We start from the raw sequence: 21,526 nt of genomic DNA on the forward strand, positions 1-21,526 counted from the left end.
GCAGTCCTGGGCCTCAAGCACTGGGGTGCTTTGGGACTGTCCCCATCCACCCTTTAGAGTTCCGTCCAGTTTGCAAGCCTTGGAACAGAGCTGCAGCCACAGCACTGATTGCCCACAGCCCAGCACATGGAGCCTGTTCCCTGCTCCTTGGGAATAGGATCTGGCCTTTCACCATGTCCCCATCCCTGGAGCCTGCAGGGGCAAACTGATTCAACACTTGCCCTCGGCTCAGTGCTGAAGCTGGATTTAATGCTCCATCGGCTGGGCTGGATTGTCCCCTCATCCTCCACCTTCTATCTCCTGCTCAATTACAGTCCCTGCAGGACATGTGGAAGCAGGCATCAATCACAGCTAGTTACTCAGGTGACAGGAGCTGCGTCCCCAAGCTCCCCAGGGAGCACGGAAACACACATCACCCTCTGAGCCTGGTAATGAGTGGGGATGTGGGCCCACATGTGCACTGCTGGTTCCCTGGGGCTGCGGTGCTCGATGAGCTGTGGCCAACACTTCACTGCAGTGCAAAGGGACACAAGACCCCAATTAAGGCTGCATCAATCCCACTCCAACTCTGCTTGGTTCACTCACAAACAACCCCCCCACACACGCACACACACCCCCCATGTTCATGAACCTTCCTCCATCCCCAGTGGCCAGACCACAGGGGTGGATCTGCCAGACCACTGGTCCTCTGCAGGGGTTCTGTGTCAACCCCATGCCATCAACACGTTTCCAGCGTGACACCTCCCCCCTCCGTGTCACCCTCGTGTCCCCGGGGCGGGCAGCATTGCTGCAGCACCCTGGAGAGTGACACCACTCCCCGGATGGGCTCAGGGGTTCGGACTGGGGGTGTTCCCTTGCCCTGAGAATCCGCACTGGGGATGTCAGCAGGAGTCTGGGTTGTGGCTGTCCCCGAGGGACTGGGGCTGTTCCTGGAGGACTGGGGGCTGTCCTCGAGGGGCTGAGTTGGGCTGTCCCCGAGAAGCTGTGTGTCCCCAGGGGTCTGAGTCTGGCCTCAGTGTGGGACTCAATCAGGAGTTTCTGTCCCCTTGGGTGCAAGGGACCTATCTTCGTGGTTGCCTCTAGCTGGAGTGTCTGTCCCCACAGAAGTCCCTTGTGCCTCTTCAAATGTACAGGTGGCTGCACACACGTGGAAGTCCATGTGTGAGCATGAGTGCAACAGTCTGAGTGTGCATGCCATTGAGTTTGTACAAGGGAGCACAAGTGACCACCCACATACGTGTGTGCCTGCCAGCTCCACCACGGTCACCTGTGTCCTCTATGGGCACTGCTCAGGTGCCAGGCTGGTGCATCACAGCTGGTATCTCGCCAGGTCCAACCTGACAGCCCCATGGACATGGTTTCAGCAGCTCCACTGTCATGGAGCTGCCCTGGCACAGGGCAGCCTATGGGATCCCCACCCATGCTGCCACTGAGGGCTCATGGGGGCAAGCCACACAGCCTGGCTGGCACAGCTGGAGTTGGTGCCCTGTCTGATCCAGCCCATATCTGTGAGCTTTTGTGGGCATAGGGCACTTGTTTGCAACTCAGAGTTCCCAGAAGCTGAGCTGGAGGCAAGCCTGAGTTGGGCTGTGAAACCTCAGGCATCGCAGGTGTTACCCCAGGGTATCACAGGCTGTTGGGGTGTCCTGCACCTCCATCTGAGCCCTGGGGCTCTGTGGGTGGCACTGTGCCCTGCACACAACCCTCAGCACCATTTTGGTTCAGGAGTTAATTTCCTTTAATAGATACACAGAGTTGCGCAGCTGCAGTGGGAGTACGGGGAGCAGGCTGGTGCTGCCAAGCCCCCTGCACTGAGGTAGAGGTAAGCATCGCTCCACGCTCACCTGCTTTGGCACCCTGGGGTACACACGGGTGGAGGAGGCGCCTGCCCAGCCCCAACGAGGTAGTTCAGAGTACCCTCTGTCTCCCTGTCACCCATCTGGGGACCCTGGCACCCAACAGTCTTTGGTGGTAGGGGGGATCTACTGGGCAACTCTGCCCTCCCCCCACCAACAAACCTCCAACCCCAGCCACACCCCAATAAGCTTCACCTGCACCATTCCCACCAATATCCCCATTATTTGCCCCCCCCAGAGTGATCCCCCTGAGCTGAGGACCTGGGGGGCTGAGATGCCACCACCCTGGGGGTGTCTCAGGGCAGGGACATCAAGCCCAGGCAGCACAGGAGGACTGGGTAGGGGCGTCTGCAGTGGGTAGGGGGTGCAGTATATATATCGGGGCTGCAGTGTATAGGGGCTACAGTTTACAGGGGCTGCAGTATATCGTGCCTGCAGTGTTTACACGGAGGGTGTGTATGGAGAGGCAATGTGGGCATCAAGGGTGTGTGCCGGGGATATAGTGTATGCACTGAGGTGTGTACAGGAGCAGCAGTGCGTGCATTGAGGTGGGTTAGGGACTGCAGGATGTAGGGGATGCAGCATGCAGGTCCCAGGGGTCCCCCAGGCATCAGGGCAGCAGGAGATGTATGGGAGGGTCACCTGGGGGTGGTGACATGGGAAGGAACGTGTGTGTGTGTGTGTCTGTCAGATGGCACACATGGGGATAAGGGATAAAAGGGCCAGCATGGGTGTTCCCAGCCTTGCATGGACACAGCTCAGCATTGCAGTGAGAGGCACCTCTGGGTCCCGCATCCCACCCTGCTGGCCCAGCAGGTCCCACAGGTCAGATCCCAGACTCTGGGCACCCCCAGCTGCTTTCAGGGTGGGGGCACATCTGCCTTACAGTGAGGTGCTAGTGGGAGTGTGGCTTTGAGAGGAGGCTGGGAGCAGGGGGTTTGGAGCAGGCATGGAGTTTGGACGGGTTTGGGTACTCCCTCCACCAGGTGCCAGGGTGGCTGAGGGCCGGCGGGCGAAGAGGACACCTGTGGGACAAGAACAAGCCGGTTAGGGCAAGCCCAGGGCTGGAGGATCAGCTCACCTGGCCCCCAGCACCCAGGCTGGGGAGTGTGGGACCAAGACTCATGGGGGCTTCAGTCCCCTCTCATCACCTGTGGTGTCTCCCCCAACCCAGTCATCCTTGCCTGCATGGGACAGCCTGTGGGGTGGCCCAGGGCCCATTTGGCTGGCAGCCCCACATGATGCTTAGCCCTGACCTTTCCCATTTGTTAAATATATTTAAGTTCTGAAGGCAAAGCCATTCATTTTAATTGTAGGATATGTCAGCAGGACAGGCATGGATCTGGGGAGCATGGGATGGGCTGCTTAGCCAGGCTGGTGCACATTGGCACCCCAAAGGATCCTCTGCTCCACCAAAGCACCCCAACATCTTTCCCTGCACAATACTCTGCAATCAGCCAATCCCCACACCTAGCCAGAGACCCTCTGGGCACATAAGCATAGGGGTGACCCCAAATCCAAGCCCTGCCTTTGGGACCCTGTGGTGTGGAATGACCCTAGATGCAGGGTCACTTCTCAGCCAGAGTCTGTCCATCTGTCCATCTATTCACCCCCTACTTTAGCCCTTCATCACTAGCACCTGCTTTGGGCCAATTTCCATCTTTGTCAACCCCCTCCTTCTCCTGCCCCCTCTCCCCAAGCCCTGCCACTTCATTACGATGGATTTTATAGTAAAGACATCAGATTGAAGGAAGGACTTGCTGGCCAGGCAGTGGCTATAAATTATTGGATTTCCTGGCCGCAATTACACGGGCCAAGCAGCCCTTCTATTTACCTGTGTAGACAACTCCATTTATTTCTATTGACATGTTGATACTGCTAATGCTGTTGGTGGACAGGTTCAATGCAGTCTCCTGTCTGTCATCTGGGGAAAGGAAATACCAATATGAGTGTTAAGCGAAACAGAAACAAGAACCTGTCCGAGACAGATAAGCTGGGATGTAGTCCCTCTGGGCATCCATACTCCTCTCCAGTGGCTGCTGCTGTTCCCACCTTGGGTGCCAGTGAAAGGGATGACCAAGGCTGAGGTGCTGCATCTCTTTACCTCGGTTGGAGATCTTGATGTTCATGGGGAATTGGGAGGCCATGGCCAGAAGGTTGTGCTGAAGCGCATGTTGCACCAGCTGCTGCTGCTCCTCCACTGTCAGGGCCACCTTCTTCTCTGGGGGCTCCCCTGTCTCCAGCTTCTCCCGCAGCTGCTCCAGCACCACTGCCTGTGAGGCAGCTGCTGCCTGGGCTGCTGTGAGATGGTGGCCAGCCAGTCCCACTGGGATAGCAATGTGCCCCGGCACTGATGCTGCCAGCATTCCGTCCTCTGCAGTGACCAAGAGAGCTCAGTGGGTCCCATATCACCACCCCACCTCACCATCCCCACTGGTGCCAATTCCACCCCACCAGCAATGGAGCAGAGCAAGACACCACTCCCAATATCTGGGCTTGGTCCTTCTCCAAAACCAAGGAAAATACACTCATTTCACTCCCTCAAAGGGACTAAAAGAACAACATGGTTCCTATTTTCCCCAAGCAAAAAGGGAAAGAACAGATAGGGAACATCCCTTCTGCTGGAGTAGTGTCCACCTCTGGGAAGATGGAATCCTCACTCACCTTTCTTAACACTGTGCACTTGGCTGAGCTGGCCACAGCTGTGTGTGGAGATGCTAAGAGCTGGCAGAGGAATTTTGGGGGTGCCCAGCAGGCTTGGGGTGCTGGCTGGTGAGTAGTTGAAGAGTGCTGTGCCAAAAGTCTGCCTCCGCCCCTCCCGACGGTTGCTGTCGATGGCAGCTTGGAGCTCTCCGGGAGAGCTGAGTGCCCGCTTCTCACATTCGTAGGGATACAGGTACTTCATATATCTGCACAGGGAGAGAGCCAGGAGGAGATCCACAGTCGTGCACCTCCCAGCCAGCCCTGTGCTGAGCAAAGAGCCCTTGGGAAGGAGCAGAGCCCTCCAACCACTTTTGTGGTACTCCATGTCAGACCTCATCCAGGGCTCTGGGGCATGTGAGCCAGCAGGTATCCCAGGAGAGGTGTCCCCCACCTGCCACGCTGCCAGGGACTCACTGTGTGCGGAGGGTGAAGGCAGCGCTGGTGATGGAGGTAGGTAGGTTGAGGCCCTTGGTGATCTCCCGCCAGATCTTTTTGTTGATGACTTCGACCAGGCCACCCTTGTCTGTCACCAGCTGGTACAGTGTGTACAGGTCCAGCACTTGCTTGGCCATGATGGGGATGCGGTTCACTGGTGTTCCTTCCGGAGGCACACAGGAGACAGAAGAAGGTGTGGGGGGATGTGGGGGGCTGCCCACAGGGGCCCTTTGTATCTGGGATTACAGCCCTCCACTCTCCCCCCACTGCCACTGCACAATAGGAGTCTTATCTCTCCATGCTCAGGTGAGTACCCATGGGCACCTGGGATGCAAGTAGGACCCCAGGGTGCCTGGGAGAGTGGAACTGTGCCAAAAAACAGGGGAGACCCCAGCATGCTGGCAGAGAGTCACCTTTGATGGAGCTGTCAGTGCAGCTGGGTATGCTCTCATCTGGGATATGGAGCCTCAGTGGGATGGGCAAAGTACCCCCTCCAGACACCCTTAGATAAAATTGTCTCCCTACAATTCTCAGAGCTAGCTGTACAGCACCAATCTATAAAATCTCTCAGAGCATCCTAGAATGATTCACTCCGTAATGCTTTTTTAGAGCCCCATAAAGAGAGACTCCATCTACACTTTAAAAAGAGACCCATCCCTTTCTGAAGAGGGATGACCCCCACAACCCTTCTGGGAGGGCTCACCCTACCATCTCTCTCTGGAGAGGTTTTCTCTTCCAGCTCCAGACTCTTCCAAAGAGTTCCTGAAAAACCTCTTAACCCTACAGATGGCCCCAGAAGTTTCCTCTGCTTAAAGGACTTTAGTGCCCTGCTTCAAGAAACATGACCCCAAATCCTTTTCAACTGCTCTCAGCAGAGACCCTGACCCCTGGTGCCCCACCATCACTCTCCTCTATTAGGCTATGGGGCAAGGGGACATGGGTTCACCAGGGTTCTGTGAGCCCAGTATAGATCAGCATGGTCTCCACAGCCACCAAGTCTGGCTAAAAAACCCTCCCCACTTTTTCAACACCCCCAGATAACCTCACAGCCTTGCTGTGCTCCATGTCTCCTTGGGACGATGGTCTGGGCATTTGCTGGAAGCTGGGCAGAGAAGGGACAAGCATCACATTCCATCCCACCCTGTCCCGTCCTGTGCCATTCCACCCCATATTTATTCCTCCTGCAAGGTGGCGGGGCACAGGCAGTATTGGAAAGCCATCCATTTGGCCAAGGGAGGTTGTCACGACTGCACTTCGCCCCTTAAACAAAACCGTCATTCACTGCCATCCTCCAGCATCCCTAATTTATGGCCCTGATATTGGCTTGGCTTCTTCACATAAGCCTGAAAAATGAGCTCTCTTTATTCTTTTACTGAGTTAATTTAACTTTTTTTTTTTTCTGTGTGTCTGTGTTGTTCACCAGGTCAGGAAGGGGGAGAGGAGTTTATCCTTCTGGGAGAAAGGCAGAGATATTGACTTGACATCTGCTGTCAGCAGCTCACCAGCCCTGCTCGGGGCTGCTGGCACAAGACCCATCACCTCGGGGAGCCAGTTTGAGGGCTCTTCCTCACCCTCAAACAATGAGTTCTCAGGGTCTCAGCCCCCAGCCAATGGCCCATGGATTTCTCTTCTCCTGTCTCCATCCTTGGTGGCTTATGAAAGTGCCTCGCCATTAATCTCAGGGCTGTGCAGGCTGTGTGGCGGATGCCTGGTCCCACTGACAAAGGCACCTGTCTCCATCCCCACAGAGTGATGGCCCCGGCCCCAGCCAGGGCAAAGGGCACAAAAGCCCACGGAGGTGATACAGCCATTGTGGTGCTGCAATTAGTGCCTTGATTGATTAACAGTCCCGTGCTATCAGCAGGGCACTCAGCTTGATGGTGAAATGGTGGGAGGAGCTTGCAGACCCCAGAAAGCAAATGCAGGAAAAGCCCCCTTCTGTCCCTGATTATTGCCTTTGAGGTGCCATAGAAGTTGGAGCATGGCCATGAGCTGCCTGTATCCTGTAACCCCTTATCTGATGGTGGTGGTTGTATCACCTCCATGAGTACCAGGGCCAGCCCTTGTGCCATGGGGTGGCCTCAGAAGGTCTGCCCCCCAACCCATTTTTCAGCCCTACAAATTTTCCACTCTGCTGACAAATGTCAGTGCTGATACTGTCCTGACAGACAGCAAGCGGGATGCAGTCCCTTTGAGCAGGGCTCACTCTGTGGACATCAACCCCTCCTGGAGACCTTGGAGACACAGACTGGGTGTCACAGTCCCCTGCCCATGCACCTCTGGGTGCCCCAGCTGCACCTGCAGTGGTTCTCAGGTACTGCTTCTTACCTAGCTCTTGATGACCCCTGGGATGCTGTCCTTCCCCTCAGCCCTTCTGCCCTCTTTCTCTTTAGTACCCCAGTCCAAAATCCCTGTCTCCTCCAACAGGTTCATGCACACCGATCCCTTCACACCTGTACCTGTGCACCCACACCCTGCCTGCCCTCCCCAGAGGGATGGCACCCACTCAGAGGGGAGGCAGGACAGAAGGGATGGAGGGCACAGGAGTGGGACATCCAGACACAGAGGGATGTGGAGCAGCACTGTCAGGGAAGCATTAGGCTCCCTCCCTCCTCCCCACACCAGCAGGCACTTACTTAATTAGCCCCAGCCCCAATAGCGAGGGAGTTAATTAGCTCTGGAGAGAGAGATAATGAAGCTGCAGAACAGCCCATGAATCTTGTAGCTGATGGATGCTGGAGGGCCGAGGCAGTGCTGATGCTCCCGCTCGCTCCCCACAGCTCTGCACCAGGGCCAGGGGGCACCCATGGGGCAGTACCCAGTCCATCCACAGCCAACAACTGGCCCCAGCGTGAGTCCTGTGGCTGTGCCAGCCACTCACCACACACCCATGACTGCAACAAGTTTGTGGTGTCCCAGCCCAGACCAAAAGTCAATCTTTGCAGCCCCACAGCCAGGTGGGGACCCTCACCACCCTTCCAATGGGCAGGGTGTGCAAGTGACTGCCCCCTCTGCCCTCCCTCACCCCATGAACAGCTAGCCCCAAAGCTCCTGCACCCTCCTCAGCCTTTCCCCATTAATTAGCTCGGCATTAACCTCTGCCTGGGGTTTACTGGCTATCGAGCGGCTTGTTCATTAATCCACACACCAGCAAAAGGCTCTGATTAATACGGCCGGCCACACGCCCGCGCTCGGCAACTTTTAATTGTCGCAGGCCCGGCCGGGGAGGGCGAAGGTTAAAGCATTTATCGAGTCCCTGGGAGCCGGCTCCCCTTGCCGTGCCGATAGCAAAGATTTCCGATGAGGATGGGTTGGCTGCTGAGCCCTTAACCCCTGGGTGCCCGGCACTGCCCGGATTGCTGGCCCCACTCCCTCAAATCATAGGCATCTCTGAGAGGTGCTGATGGTGGGCATTGTCACCAGGTGCTGCTAACAGGGAGCCCTAAAGGGCACTTCCAAGAGCATTCCCACCGGGCTTGCCTAAAACGTCCTGAAAACTGCTAATGGGCATTATTAACGGGTGTTGCTAATGCTTGTCACCAAGGGGTATGTCAATGGACATCTTCACCAGTGTGGGCATCCCTGCTGGGCATCGCTAATGGGCATGGGATATCCGGGATATCTGCATGGACATCTGCCCCAGCTTGGGGTTACAGGGGAGAGCCAGGGGGAGCACCACAAGAGCTGCCTGAGGGATTTGAAGAGACCTGGAGCAACTCAGAGCCTGAGAGCAACACACCATGAGCCTCCCCCCCCAGCAGCTGAGGCAGGGATGGCAGTGGCACCCACCCCAGCCACCCACTTTTACCTCTCTTCTGCATGAAGCCAAAGAGGTCATCCAGGAACTCCTTGCGTTTCGGGTCCTCATCCAGTTCATAGAGCTGGAGGCAGGAGAGGGAGAGGCGTCAGTGCTTCCAGCACATGCAGGTGAGAATGGGGAGGGGAGAAGTGCCTGGGGCTGAACACTGCCTGTGCTAGAAGCTGGCATCACCCCTGGCCCCACCTGCCTGCTCTGCCAGCTCTGTGCACCACTAACAGAATCTCCTGACACACCCTCAGCCTGGGTGTGGGCTCTCCTTGTTCCTTGGGTCTGGCACGGGCTCCCCACAGACCACAATTTTGAATCTTTGCTGCAGAGACGCTGGGTCTGTGCCTCAGTTTGTCCCACCCCTCACCCTCTTAGATGCAAGAATCACAGCCCAGAGGCATCAGCAAAAACCAAGCCCCAGACAGGACCCCGGGATCAGGATGCTCAGCTCTGCTCTGGCACTGCCAAGTGTTGCTGTTCCCCAAGTCCCAGCATGGGATCAGCATCCTCATCAACCCTCATCCCTCACAGGGACACAGGCCCATCTGAACAGTGGAGGATGATCCCATCCTGGGGAAGGAAAAGTTGGCTCGACCATGTCACTGGGTACCATCAAGGGAGCTGCAAGTGCCAGGGCTGCCATGTGCACAGGATTGCACAGACACAAACATGTGGCTGTGAGGATACTTGTGGGTGCTCGAGGGTCTGGACACATGGACACAGCCTGAGCTGAGGGACAGCACTGGGGAGGTGAGTGCAGCCAGGGACACCAAGTGCCAGCTCCGAGTGAAGGTTCGGGCTCGCCTGATTCCAGCACAGCGCCTGAGTGACCATGACAAATTGGAACCTGCCAGATCGATGGCCCAGCAGTAAAAGTCAGAGCACATGAAGGAAAAATTAGCACCAATCGAAGACACTATAGACACCAATTCCTCCCAGCAAGCCCGGTAAGAATTTAAAGCCATTGAAAAGAAACAAAACTCAGCAGTCCAGAATGGATTTCCAAAACGTATACAAAGAAATGCAAGCTGGAAAACAAAGTCAGGCACAAAATAGAGTCGTTTAAAAAACAATTGTGCTGGGAAAGGCCGTTAAAAAACAATAAAAAGGGAGCACACACCTCACTCCACACAGAACATCATTCACCAGACAGATAAAGGGAGCTGTGCTTAAGGGTCGTCAGGCTGCAGGCACACGGGGATGTGGGGATGGGGGTGGATGCCATAGGGACACATGAATGCAGAGATATGGGAATGTAGGGATGTGGAGCTGCAGGGAGTCAGGGGACATGGAGTTGAGGTGATGCAGGGATGCAATGGGGACACAAGAATACAGGGACATGAGAATGTAAGGATGTGGGGTGTAGAGACTTTGGGGACATGGAGATATGAGGATGTAGGGATGGGGGAATTTGGGGAACTACAGGGATGTGAGGATGCTTCTAGACACCCCACGGTTCCCACCACTGAACAGACACACCTAACACAGTCCCTTGTCTAACTCAGGTGCCAGCTGCCTGTCTCTTGTCAGAGACAGATCGGTGCAAACTGCCTGTCCCTAACTTTGTCTAGAGGTACAACTGCCAGACTCTCACCCTAGCCACAGGTCCTGACTGCCTGGCTCCATGGAGCTCCCTCTGCACTGCTTCCCTGCTCTCTGGACCTCACTTACATATCCCCTCCTTGCAGCTGGGTGCTCTTGGAGCGCCCTGACCCCTGGGTGCCAGTATTGTGTCCCTCTCTACCGCAGAGTTCCCTGCCTCGCTCTGTGCCCCCTCCCCATCGCCTGCTCTTTTCCAGGAGGTCCCAGAGCCATTGACTACAGTAACTAGGTCAAGCTCTGAGCACAGCTCCAGGAGGCTGCTTTGATTTCTGCCCCAGGAAGGCTGTGTCAGCCAGGTTTTGCCTGCATTTTCCTGCCGGTCCCTGCCTCTGGAAGGCCTCCACACCAAGTGCTTTGATATCACCTGACATCTGGCTTGTAAAGGCAGGGGTAAACCCACAGAATTGGCAACTACCACTCATCCCACTGCAAGGTGAAGCCATGGCCTTCCCGAGGGTCACCTAGTAGATGGGCTTCAGCACCCACACACCTCTGCCCTGGGTGCCACTGTGCCACTCATGTTTCTCTTCCCATGGATGCAGGCAGGATCCCACCTAGAGCAGGCTGCTACTGACTCCAGCCCCCAAAACAGGTGTGACCTTCAAGGGCCAGGTTCTGTTTTTCCACTGTTTATTAACCTCTAACCTTTTATCTGTGGGGCACTGAGATGCAAAAACACATTACATCAAACAGGGAGCAAAGGTCAGCTTTTAAGTGGAGATGAGAGCAGAGCTGAATAACTGGTGACAAGCCAGCATGGCCCTTGGTACACCTGGGATGCATGGGGTGTTCCATGAGATTTGGGGATGCCCAGGCTGGAGAAGAGGTCTTCTGGGCCACACAAAGTTGCTGTGCAGGGACACATGCCTCACATGGGTGTACATAACCCCACATGGGCTGCCACTGTCCCATGTGGGGGTGCACAAGCCCATGTGAGCATATACAACTCTACACAGGCACGCACAAAACACCTAGGCTTGCACAACCCCACAGGCGTGCACATCCTTGTGTGGGTCAACACAACCCCACAGGAGCGTGCACAGCCCGTCATGGGCAGTGCACAGCTCCACATAAGCATAGGCACAACTCTGTACAGGGACACAGATCCCCCAAGTGCCACACAGAAGGTGGAATAGGCATGTACAATCCTGTAAAACCTTGCATTAGTGTGCACAGCCCCACAAGGACACATAGAACATCACAGGAGCGTGCACAAGCCTGTGATGCACAGGCACACACAACCCACAGGGGCACAAATCCCTACACAGACACACACAGCCACATCTGGATGTGCACAGCCTTCCACAGGCATGTACAGCAGTCTGGTGTGTGCGCAGACTTCCATGGGCACACAGCAGAACTGCAGGAGCATCCACAACCCCATACATACATCATGGGCACATACTCCAAATGTGTGTGCACAGCCCCAGATGGAACATGCACACTGCTGTATGTGCACCCACAACCCAAGACTGGAACACACAACACCAGACAGGCATTCACAACCCCATACATACATACACAGTTCTGGACAGGCAGTCACAACCCCGGAGGGGCATGTACAACACCAGAATGGAACACACAACTCTAGACAGGCATGCACAACCCTGACAGGCACACACAAATCCCAGCTGGGCATGCACACCCCAAATGGGCAGAGCCCCATACATGCATGCACAACCCAAAATATGCACACACAAACCCTGTATGTGCATCCTCAACCCCAGATGGGCACAGAGAGCCCCAAACAGGATCACAGAACTCCAGAAGGGGATGTACTGTCCCACACATGCATACACAACCCCAGACAGGCACTCCACATAAATGGGCACCCCTGACCTCGCAGGGCACATGCTGCCCCAGAGCATCCCCCCGCCATGTGCCTTGGAGCAGTGGTCTGAGCCTTGCCCAGAGGCAGTTGTGCAACACAACCAGCGGCTCCTGCTTGTGGTGACCTATGAGCAAGGACCCTTTTAATCGTGTTTGTATTGATATAATTAGTAACTCATTTAATGCCATCGATGTAACTATATTCCTCTATAAACGGAAGTATTAAACTGTCAAGTCCCGGGATCAATATCCCGCCGGTGTGCAGCGCAGCCCTGCTCTGCTGGCCTCGGGGATGTGTCCATGTTTGGCCACCGCACTGGCCTTGGAACCCCAGCAGCATCCCACCTGACACTGCTGGCCTGGGTGCTTGTGCAGGGCTAGTTCAGTGTGTCCTCAACCCACACCCCACGCTGGGTGCAGCTCTGGGACCTGCTCCCTCTTGTCATCCCATTGTCATGGCAACATCTATATTCCTTAAGGGATGGGGATAACGGGGCTTGTCAGGCAGGTTAAAGGTCAGTGGGTTGAATATGGTTTATTAACAGGACGTGAATAAGCCTTGTGCTTCCTCCTCCTCCTCCTCCTCACTATTTAAGTAACATTGTTAGCACCACTCATTCACCCAGGGCATGACTTTCCTGGAGCCAGGAGGGCTTCTAGAGATGAAGCTTGGGTCCCTGAGACCCCTTAGCCTAGCTGACACACTAGACAGAGGAAGGCTGTGATGAGGTGCTAAGCCACCTGCCAGGCACTTCAGCTTTCCCTGGTCTGGTGAGTCCCCACACAGTCCCCCCTGGGCCCTGCTGCCAAGAGAAGTGATCTCAGTAGGACCCCCACACTCCCCACTCAGCTCCCACCTCCTGCTGGCAGTGAGGGCTCAGATCAGCAGCCAGGATTTAAGCCACTTAATATGAGCTGTATTGATCCTAGACCCTGCTCAGCTCCCCCCCACCATGCAAACCCCCCAACCCTCAGCTGCTTAATATCCACCACATTGATTAGCCACACTGCTAATTTTTCCATCTGGCCACTGTTCACGCAGGGCGCCCAGGTAATGCTCACCTCCCTGCACCCCCCAGCCACACTCCACGGGTGGCTGACTGCTGATGCACTCTTTTGGAGTCACTGCACCTCTCTGGAGCTCGACTGTTGCCTCTGAGATCCTTCCCGAGGAAGATGGCTGGTGCACAACCAAGCACCCAGACACTGCGGTGTCCTCCCCTGTGCCCTGCTGGCATGCCTCAGTTTACCCTGCAGATAATCACAGGATTTGGCCATTCCCAGTTGAGGCACAGCCCTGAGCACACTGGGGTTCAGGGATCCCAACAGTATCCACAGTTAGAGTCTTCCCTGCCATGGAGCACACACAACAAACTAAGGGTTTTTAGGTCCCTCCCCCAATCCCCATTGCCAGAGCTGGGGGGCAGTTCACTCCCCGCCAGGCACAAACCACCCCCTGACCTTGCAAGCCACCACTCGCCTCTTCCACCAGTTGTTAATAAGTTAATGGTTATGGGACGGCTTTGCCAGGACAGTCAGCTGCATTCAAAGGCAGCGCTGGCTTGCGGGGGGACACTGCTCCCCTGACCCCAGAGCCCTGAGCGGTGCAGGGTGCTCACTCATCCCAACACCACCAACCTCAGCAGTTACCCCACTAGCATGGCTGGACACCTGTGTCTGGGGACCTCTCCCAGTGCTGTGGTTCCCCCTCAAAGCCTTTCATCATGCTTAATATTTAACGGCTCTTTATAGAGTAGGCAGGTTTAATCAGCGCTGATAATGCAGCAGATCCGGCAGGTCATGAAAACCCCCCTTCCTGCCGCAGCTGCTCCCGGGAGGGCTGCCTGCTGCAAACATTAACCCGGCCCTGCGTAAGGTTGTCTGGCAAGCACTGGCCTTGGGACAGCAGCCCCCCACCCACAGCCTGGCCCCAGCATGGCGTGGGGCGTCACAGGGTCCCCACTCTTCTGCTTAACACACTTTGCAGGAGGGAAAACTGCGGCACAGGGTGCTGGCATGGCTGCCCCACAGGCAGGAGCCAGAGGAAACACGGAGCCCATGACTGTGTGGTGCCACCATGGGAACCCTTCATGGCCCCTTGTCCCGTCTGGGAGCTGCGGCATGGGAGAGGCAGTCCCGGCTCCTGGCGAATGTGCGTCCCCCACGATCAGCCCCTTGTTACTCGTTCATGGCTGAGCAGACAGGGAGTCAATGAGCAGATTTGTTTGGGTTAACCTCCCTGATCTAGCGGTGCTTGCTACGCCACTGCCTCCCCCTCCATCCTTGCTTTCCTCTCTATGTCTGCCTCCCCCTCCATTCTTGTCCTCCCCCCACCCCTGATACCTCCATGGGTGACTGAAGTCATGGGACACCCTTCCCCTTCAATCCCTTACTAGGTGACTGGAACCATGGCACCCTAGGTGTCCCCAAGCCACGCACACACACCCCCAAGGCACTTGTATGGGTGAGCACACAGGACATGCTCTAGCACACATCGGGTCTGTGTATGCACACACCTGCTGTGGGGCTGTGAGTACAGGGGGCTGCCAGGGGCTGTGTGCATGCCTGGGATGCGCATGGGCTGTTCAATCCCCTTCTCCACCATGCACCTCTGGCCCCCTCCCCTTCCTACAACTTCTCTGAAGCAACAATGTAGAAGGAAAGGTTGGTGGCTGCCCCAAACCACACCCTGTGAAAGCAACCCCAGCCCCTCCCTCAGCTACTGGAAGAGCTGTGTGTCTGAGCAAAAAGAGAATCTGGGCCTGGTTCTCACTCATGCTGTCCCACAGACATGGGATGTAAGCTCTGGATCCATGATGGAGAACACAGCCTCACCAACAGAGGCATCTCCAGTGGGTGCCCTGTGCCCCAGGGGACAGGCTTCCAGAGCCCCCACGTAGAGTCTGCTCACCCTCTGCACATTCATGCACACTGCAGCTTGCTCTGCAGATGCACACATGTGTGCATGCTCTCCTTGTGCACCCTCACCCTGGACAAGCAGCCCCAGCAAGTACACTCACACAGCCCCTGTATGTGCTCCCCCTCTGCACAGACCCTGTCCACACTTAGGCATCCCTACACACTCTTCACATACACACACAATCCTTGTGCACATCCATCCATCCATCCATCCATCCATCCATCCATCCATCCATCCATCCATCCATCCTTTGAGACCAGAATCCACCACCTCAGATCTGACCTCCCCACTGCAGCCCTGCCCAGCTGGCTGGCAGCACAGGACATTTACCTCCATTATTAACCCAATTAGTTGATTATTGGAGGCCCAAGTTAATGTGGGGGTGCATCCTCCTCAAAGACCCAACTGACATCTGATTTCAGGGATGTAGCTGGGGAGGGAGCTGGAAGCAGCCTCAGTGTGAGCTCCTGACAGTGCTCCTCTCCCCTCCACAGTATTCTCATGCCCTCAACTAGTTTTTACACCTCCTCTTTGGACTCCCATTCCCAAACCCTTTGGACCCTGTCTGGAAGATAGTGTTGTGGCAGCTTCTGAGGCTCTGAGTATCCCACAGACTCCAGTGGGGCCAGGAAGTGCCCTGGGGGCAGCAAATGGGAGCAGGTGACTGGCATCACCAGGACTGCTCAGCACTGTGGGCGACCTTGGAGGGAGCTCAGCCCTCAAACCCTGCCTCAAGCACCCGTGGATCTATGCAATTCCAAGACTGTGACACTGGTAAGGGCATGCAGATGCCTAAACACACTGGGATACCCCACATGTGCCTGTACATGCATGGGTGTGTTCAGACTCCTGTGGACACACACACACAGTGCCATACACACACCTACAGCTATATGGATCCATGCACACCTGCATGCTCATATGGATCCATAAACACATTCCAGCACTCCCATGGGTTCACACACACTCTGCACGCTCCTGTGGATCCATACAGACACACAGGGCCTCCCAAGAATTGCTACACACAGGGGTACTCATGCGGGTCCACATACACACATGTACCCCCATACTTACATGTGCATTTATGCAGATGCACACACTCAGGTTGGTCTGTGGGCACACACACCCCAAGAACACCTCTGTTTGCCCTTCCAGCCACACCCCAGCACCCTCCTGTCCTGTCCTGTCCTGTGCCGTCCACTGCTGCTGGGTTGCCAGAGCTGTTGGAGCTCCAGGGACTGGCATACTGACCCTTGCTGCTAATGCCACAGCCCCACTGCAGGTGGCCCCAGATTAGGGGCACAGCTCTGCTCATGGGTTCGCTGGAGAAAAGCCTCCAGGCAGACGTGGATAGGGGCAAACACACTGTATCCATTCATCCCTCTCTGCCTCTGCAGTGTGACCAGAGACCCTCTAATTTAGTCCTGGGAGCCCTTGGTCCTGCCCTTAGGTTGAAGATGTGCTGACGGCGAGGAGGGGACTGTGGCATGGAGACACTACCCTCTCCTCAGAGTCCTCCTCTTAAGCTACGTCCATTCCCTGAACATTCCTGACTCTATTTGCTCCATCCCCAGGGACAACACCACTGGAGAAAGCAATAGGGACAGAGGTAGGAGGGTGCACACCACTCATTTTGGGATGACCCTCTGTGGCACAAGGAGGTCTTTGTCTAAAGGGGAACAAACACCTTCAGGTTCTGAAATGTGAGTGCACACATTCACAGCTGGCAAGCCCTCCCTAAATGCATGTTAAAGACAGGTGGGTGGGTGTAAGAGGCAACTCCTGGCATCAGGGACAGGCAAGGCAAGAGGAACAGCCACTCTAGGGTTAGGCTGAGGATAATGGTAAACAGCTGCTGGCAAAACCAGCCACCCCCAAATTAACCACCAAAGCTACCAGACACCCTGGAGTTCCTAAAGGGCTGGCTGGGGCTCACCCCCTGCAGCTGCTCCTGGGAAGGGAGGAAGAAGCTTCAGAGGATCCTGATCCCCCCAGTCACAGATGGCTGTGAACATGCCAGAGGGGCCCTGGCATGGAATCCTCCTGCCAGCAAACACTCTGCTAACAGAGAGCTGGATGCAAAGCCCAGATGTTCGAATCCCTCCCACCCAGGGGAATGGAGAAGAAAGCCCCAGGTTCTAGTGCTGTTCTTCTATCACTTGGAGGAAACCAGCACACCCATCCCTCTCTATATGCATGGTTTCCCTAGGGCAAAAGCTGAATTCATGGAGCTGAGCTTGGCACCAGAAATGCCAGGCTCTTACCTGTGCCCTCCCAAGTCAAACATAATGCAGCACCACAGAATTAAAACCTGGAGGCATCCCAGCCCTTAGGGAAGCTGGGGTTCATGGTTAATGCATAATCACACCCCACTTGGTGCCCCCCACCTCAGGGCTGGGTCTGCCTGACAGCCCTGGGTGTGGAGACCTCCCAGACCTTTGCCCAGGTCTCTACCCATGTGTCCTTATCAATGTACATAAACCGGCACCGGGGGCTGATGCAAGCAGCAGGGGTGAGGGGGTCTCTGAGCCTTGTAACATTACAGCAGCCCTCCCAGTCAGAGCAAAGGTCTCACCAGCCTCCACTCCCTAAACCAGCACCTCAGGAAGCATATAAAACTACTCCATACATGTGGGCTATTTCCTCAAAAAGCTCCTTTGTGCAAAGCAGCATTTGCTCATTAACCCTGTGGATTTAGGCACAACCACCTCATCCTCTGCTCCCATTTTTAGCACTACTGTGCTCTGCGGAAGCCCTTCTCGGACTAGTCCTGCACCAACCTCCCACCCCATCCCCATCAAGGCATCCTCCCCACTGGAGAGAGATGGGGAAGTCTCTCTCTGCCCACTTTCTGCCAATCAGCCTGGATTTGGTGGTCTCTGTTCACTTAGCTGTGCCCTCAGTACAGGAGGATGAGAGCAGGGACAAGCCCTGAACCTCACCATGGGTGATGGCATGATGGCTTGGGCAGTTTCAAGCAGGGACTCTTGATGGAAAATACAGTTCTGGCTACTACAGGGTCTCTCTCCAGAGAGCTCCAGGACCCTCACAACCACACTGCCACTGCCCCAGCAGATTTCCAGCTGACACATGCTGGCCCCCCACCTCCCCCACAGCATCACAGCCCAGCCCCTGGGAAACCTCCAAAAGCTGAAGCACAGCCACCCTCCCCACTGAGTCCCTGCAGAGAGTGGAGAACCTGTTCCCCAGGCTGGGTGAGCCACAGCCCTGCAGCCTGGGGAGGACCCAGCAGGGACATGTCTCTCCCAGGCAGAGGTATGTCCCCTCCTGCATGATCTCAGGGGAGAGACAGGAGTGACAGCCACCCTGCAGACCCCAAAGCAAGCTGGCAGCGCAGCCTGTTCCAAACTGCAGAAGGACATCTTGTTGTTCCCTGGACTGGCTGGGACACACCACAAGGTGGGAAACACAGGTGTGGGTCTCTGGATGAGGAGTCCATCACTTTTCCAATGAGGGTTGAAAAAACCCAAAGAGTAAATAAGGAACAAGCCAGCTCTCACCCTGGGAAGCTGTGGCAGGATTTATCCTGCACCCCAACCTCTCCTGTCATTCCTCTCCTACTATTCACAACATTCCTGCCCTGCACAAGGAGAGCAGGCAGCCCCAGACAGGGGCAGGGCGGGAGGCTGAAGGATGAGAAATGCCGGGGATGCCTTCCTAGCCTCCCTGGGAGGGAGGAGCTGCTTCCCACCTCCCAGCTGACCCCGGGAACCGGACAGTCAGCCTTTTTCTGTGCAGCGGGGTGTAATGTAACACTTCCTGGATGAGCTGTTTGGCCTGTGCAGTTCACCCACCCGGCCCTTCCTGGGCTGCTTCAAGGCAGTGTCAGCGCTGGCAGCATCACAGCCGGGGGGGCATGTGCTGCCCGTGCCCTGTCTGCATCTCAACCTGCCACCTTGTAGACAGGGGATGAGCCCTGGCCCCACAAAATAACAACGTGTTGAGCAATTTGAAACAAAAAAGGCAGCAGCACTGCTGCCCCCACAGCAACCAAAAGTTGGGTCCCTGCTGCTGTTCCCTTTCTCTCCTGCCAAAACTGGATGAGACTGAAGTGCCCTCATCCTCCTGTCCCTGAGCCTGTTTTACCCATTATGGATAGCACCAGGATGGAGCACAGATCAGGGTGGCACAGGGAGATGCCTGGACACTGGACACCCTATCATGATGCACGGCCTGTGGACAGGCACAGGGGACACTGAAGAGGTGGGGTCATGAAGCAGGGTTGAAATGGGGTTTGGTATCAGGGAGATGGGGAGCACACAGGATGATGATGATGCCTGTAGGGTGGGACAGGGCTTAGGGACAGGGACAGTGAAGAGCATTCAGGGGGTACCCATATAGGGGAGGATGAGGTCTGGGGGCACAGGATGAGTATACTGGTGGGGTTTAATTTACCGTGGGATCGCAGTAATGTCTGGGGTTAATGGGGACATGGAGGATATCTACTCGGGGTGGGTCTGGGCTGGGGCATGGTGTTGCCCATTTAGGGTGGGACGCAGACAGGGTTTGGGAGCAGTGGGGGGCAAAAGAGTTGTTCATTCAGGGAAAGCTGAAGCCGAATTTGGGGACCATGGGGGGACACCGGGGATGCCTGCTGGGAGCGGTCGGTGCCGGGGCAGCGATGCCTCCTTACCTGCTTGAACTGCTCCTCGTAGGTCCATTCGTGGTGCTGTGGTGGCGGTGGGTCGCGGGGCTCCCCTTCGTCCTCCTCTTCCTCTTCCTCCTCCTCGTCCCCTTCCTCCTCCCCCGCAGTGGGGAGCGGCGGGCGCGGGTCGGAGGCCGGGCGCCGACGGGGAGCGGCGGGCGGCGGCCCGGGGCCGGGCTCCACCGGGGGCCGTCGGGGAGCGCCGTCGGGGCCGCGGGCCAGGCGGGCCGCCTGCTGCCGCTGCAGGCTCTCCATCACCGCCGCCAAGCGCAGCCCCCCCGCCGCCCCCGGGCCCCGCGGCGGGGCGGCCGGCTGCGGGCACAGGTCACGGCCTCAGCGCTGCCGCCGGAGCCGGAGGAGGAGGGAGGAGAGGAAGCATCGCCCACCCCACTCGCTCTCCCCGCCGCTCCCGGGGGCCTTGCCCAAAAGTTGCCCGCGGAACCGTCGCCGAGCCGGGCGCGGCTCCCGCCGCCGGAGGGGCTTCCTCCCCCGCCGGGACCACCCGGCACCCTGCCCCGGGGGGGACCCGGCCCTCCTGTACCACATCCCGGCTCCTCCGGACGACACCGTCCCCGCTCCTACTGGACACGGGTCCGACCCGAGGAGCCTCCTTCCTTAATCCCGCTGGGGACCCATGTCTTGGTGGGACTCCCGCCCCAGTTCCACTGGGAACCGCGTACTACCGAGGACCCCTTTCCTCCCCGGTCCCAACGGAGACATCCTCCCCGACAGGGAACCCTCTCTTACCGAGCCCCGCAATGCCCCGTCCCCGCTGGGGACCGTGTCCCGATCCCGCCGGAAGGTCTCACCGGGCGCCTTGTCCTCTCGGGACGCCCCTCCCGCTCCCACCGGGAACCCCGATCCCACTCCCTGTCCAACGCGGGTGTCCCTACCCCGCTCCCGCCATGCACCCCCGCGTCGCCGGGGCCCCTCCGGCCGCTCCGTCCCTCACCAGGGTGGGTTTGGCCGCCAGGCTGGGGTTTTCCACCATGCCGCTGGCTCCGAGCGCCGCCCGGGGCTCGCCCCGCCGTCCCGGGGGGCACGGCCGGCTGCTCCTCCCGGTCCCGGCCCCGGCCCCGGCCCGCCGCTCACATGGCGCCGCGCCCGCCGATATTTCTTTTATTCCGCAGCAGATGAAGGTGGGTGGGATTTTTCCCTCTTTTCTTTCTTTCTCTCTTTCTTTCTTTTTTTTTTTTTTTTTTTTTTTTTTTTTTTTTTTTTTTGCAACAAGTGGCAGTCAAACAGCAACACCCCTCCCCGCTCCCATTTGCTAGCGCACGTCTAGGGAGTCACCCGGGGAGGGCTGGGCTTACGGCAGCCCCGGGGGATCGCCCGGACCGGCCCGCCGCGAGCCGGCCCGGAGGCGCTCTACGCGGAGCCGCGGAAGGGACTGGGACCGATATGGCAGCGGACTGGGAGACCCCCAGGCTGTATCCATGCGTGGGTGCTGGTCAGGAGGAGTGCATGGGGGTGTGTACACATATGCAGGCTGTGCACACATAAACGTGTGAGGAGAAAGGAGTATGAAAGAGGGAGGGTTGTGTGAGGGGTCTGTGCACACGTGTGTAAGAGGGTGCTGCACCCATCGCACGCCTTTTAGAGGGTCTGTCTGTGTGTGTGTAGTTACCTGTGTGTGCTGGGAGAGGTGAATGTGTGTGTTCATTGCCTGCATGAGTCCAGTGGGATGGATGAGCCTCCCCCACACG

General features: G+C 56.9%; 1 protein-coding gene across 1 annotated transcript; it reads right to left on the minus strand.

The window, feature by feature from the left end:
- Positions 1–1,685: 1,685 nt before the first annotated feature.
- ARID3C (AT-rich interaction domain 3C) lies at positions 1,686–20,931 on the minus strand. Its single transcript, XM_053932960.1, has 8 exons — positions 20,773–20,931; positions 19,809–20,132; positions 8,803–8,875; positions 4,974–5,157; positions 4,521–4,765; positions 3,961–4,230; positions 3,691–3,780; positions 1,686–2,881 (listed from the first exon to the last, which is right to left on the minus strand). The coding sequence occupies exons 1-8, from the start codon at positions 20,809–20,811 to the stop codon at positions 2,739–2,741; spliced, it is 1,368 nt and encodes a 455-aa protein (XP_053788935.1). The 5' UTR covers positions 20,812–20,931; the 3' UTR covers positions 1,686–2,738.
- Positions 20,932–21,526: the final 595 nt, after the last annotated feature.

Source organism: Vidua chalybeata, chromosome Z, assembly GCF_026979565.1.
Source record: "Vidua chalybeata isolate OUT-0048 chromosome Z, bVidCha1 merged haplotype, whole genome shotgun sequence".
In the NCBI taxonomy this organism is placed as follows: Eukaryota; Metazoa; Chordata; class Aves; order Passeriformes; family Viduidae; genus Vidua; species Vidua chalybeata.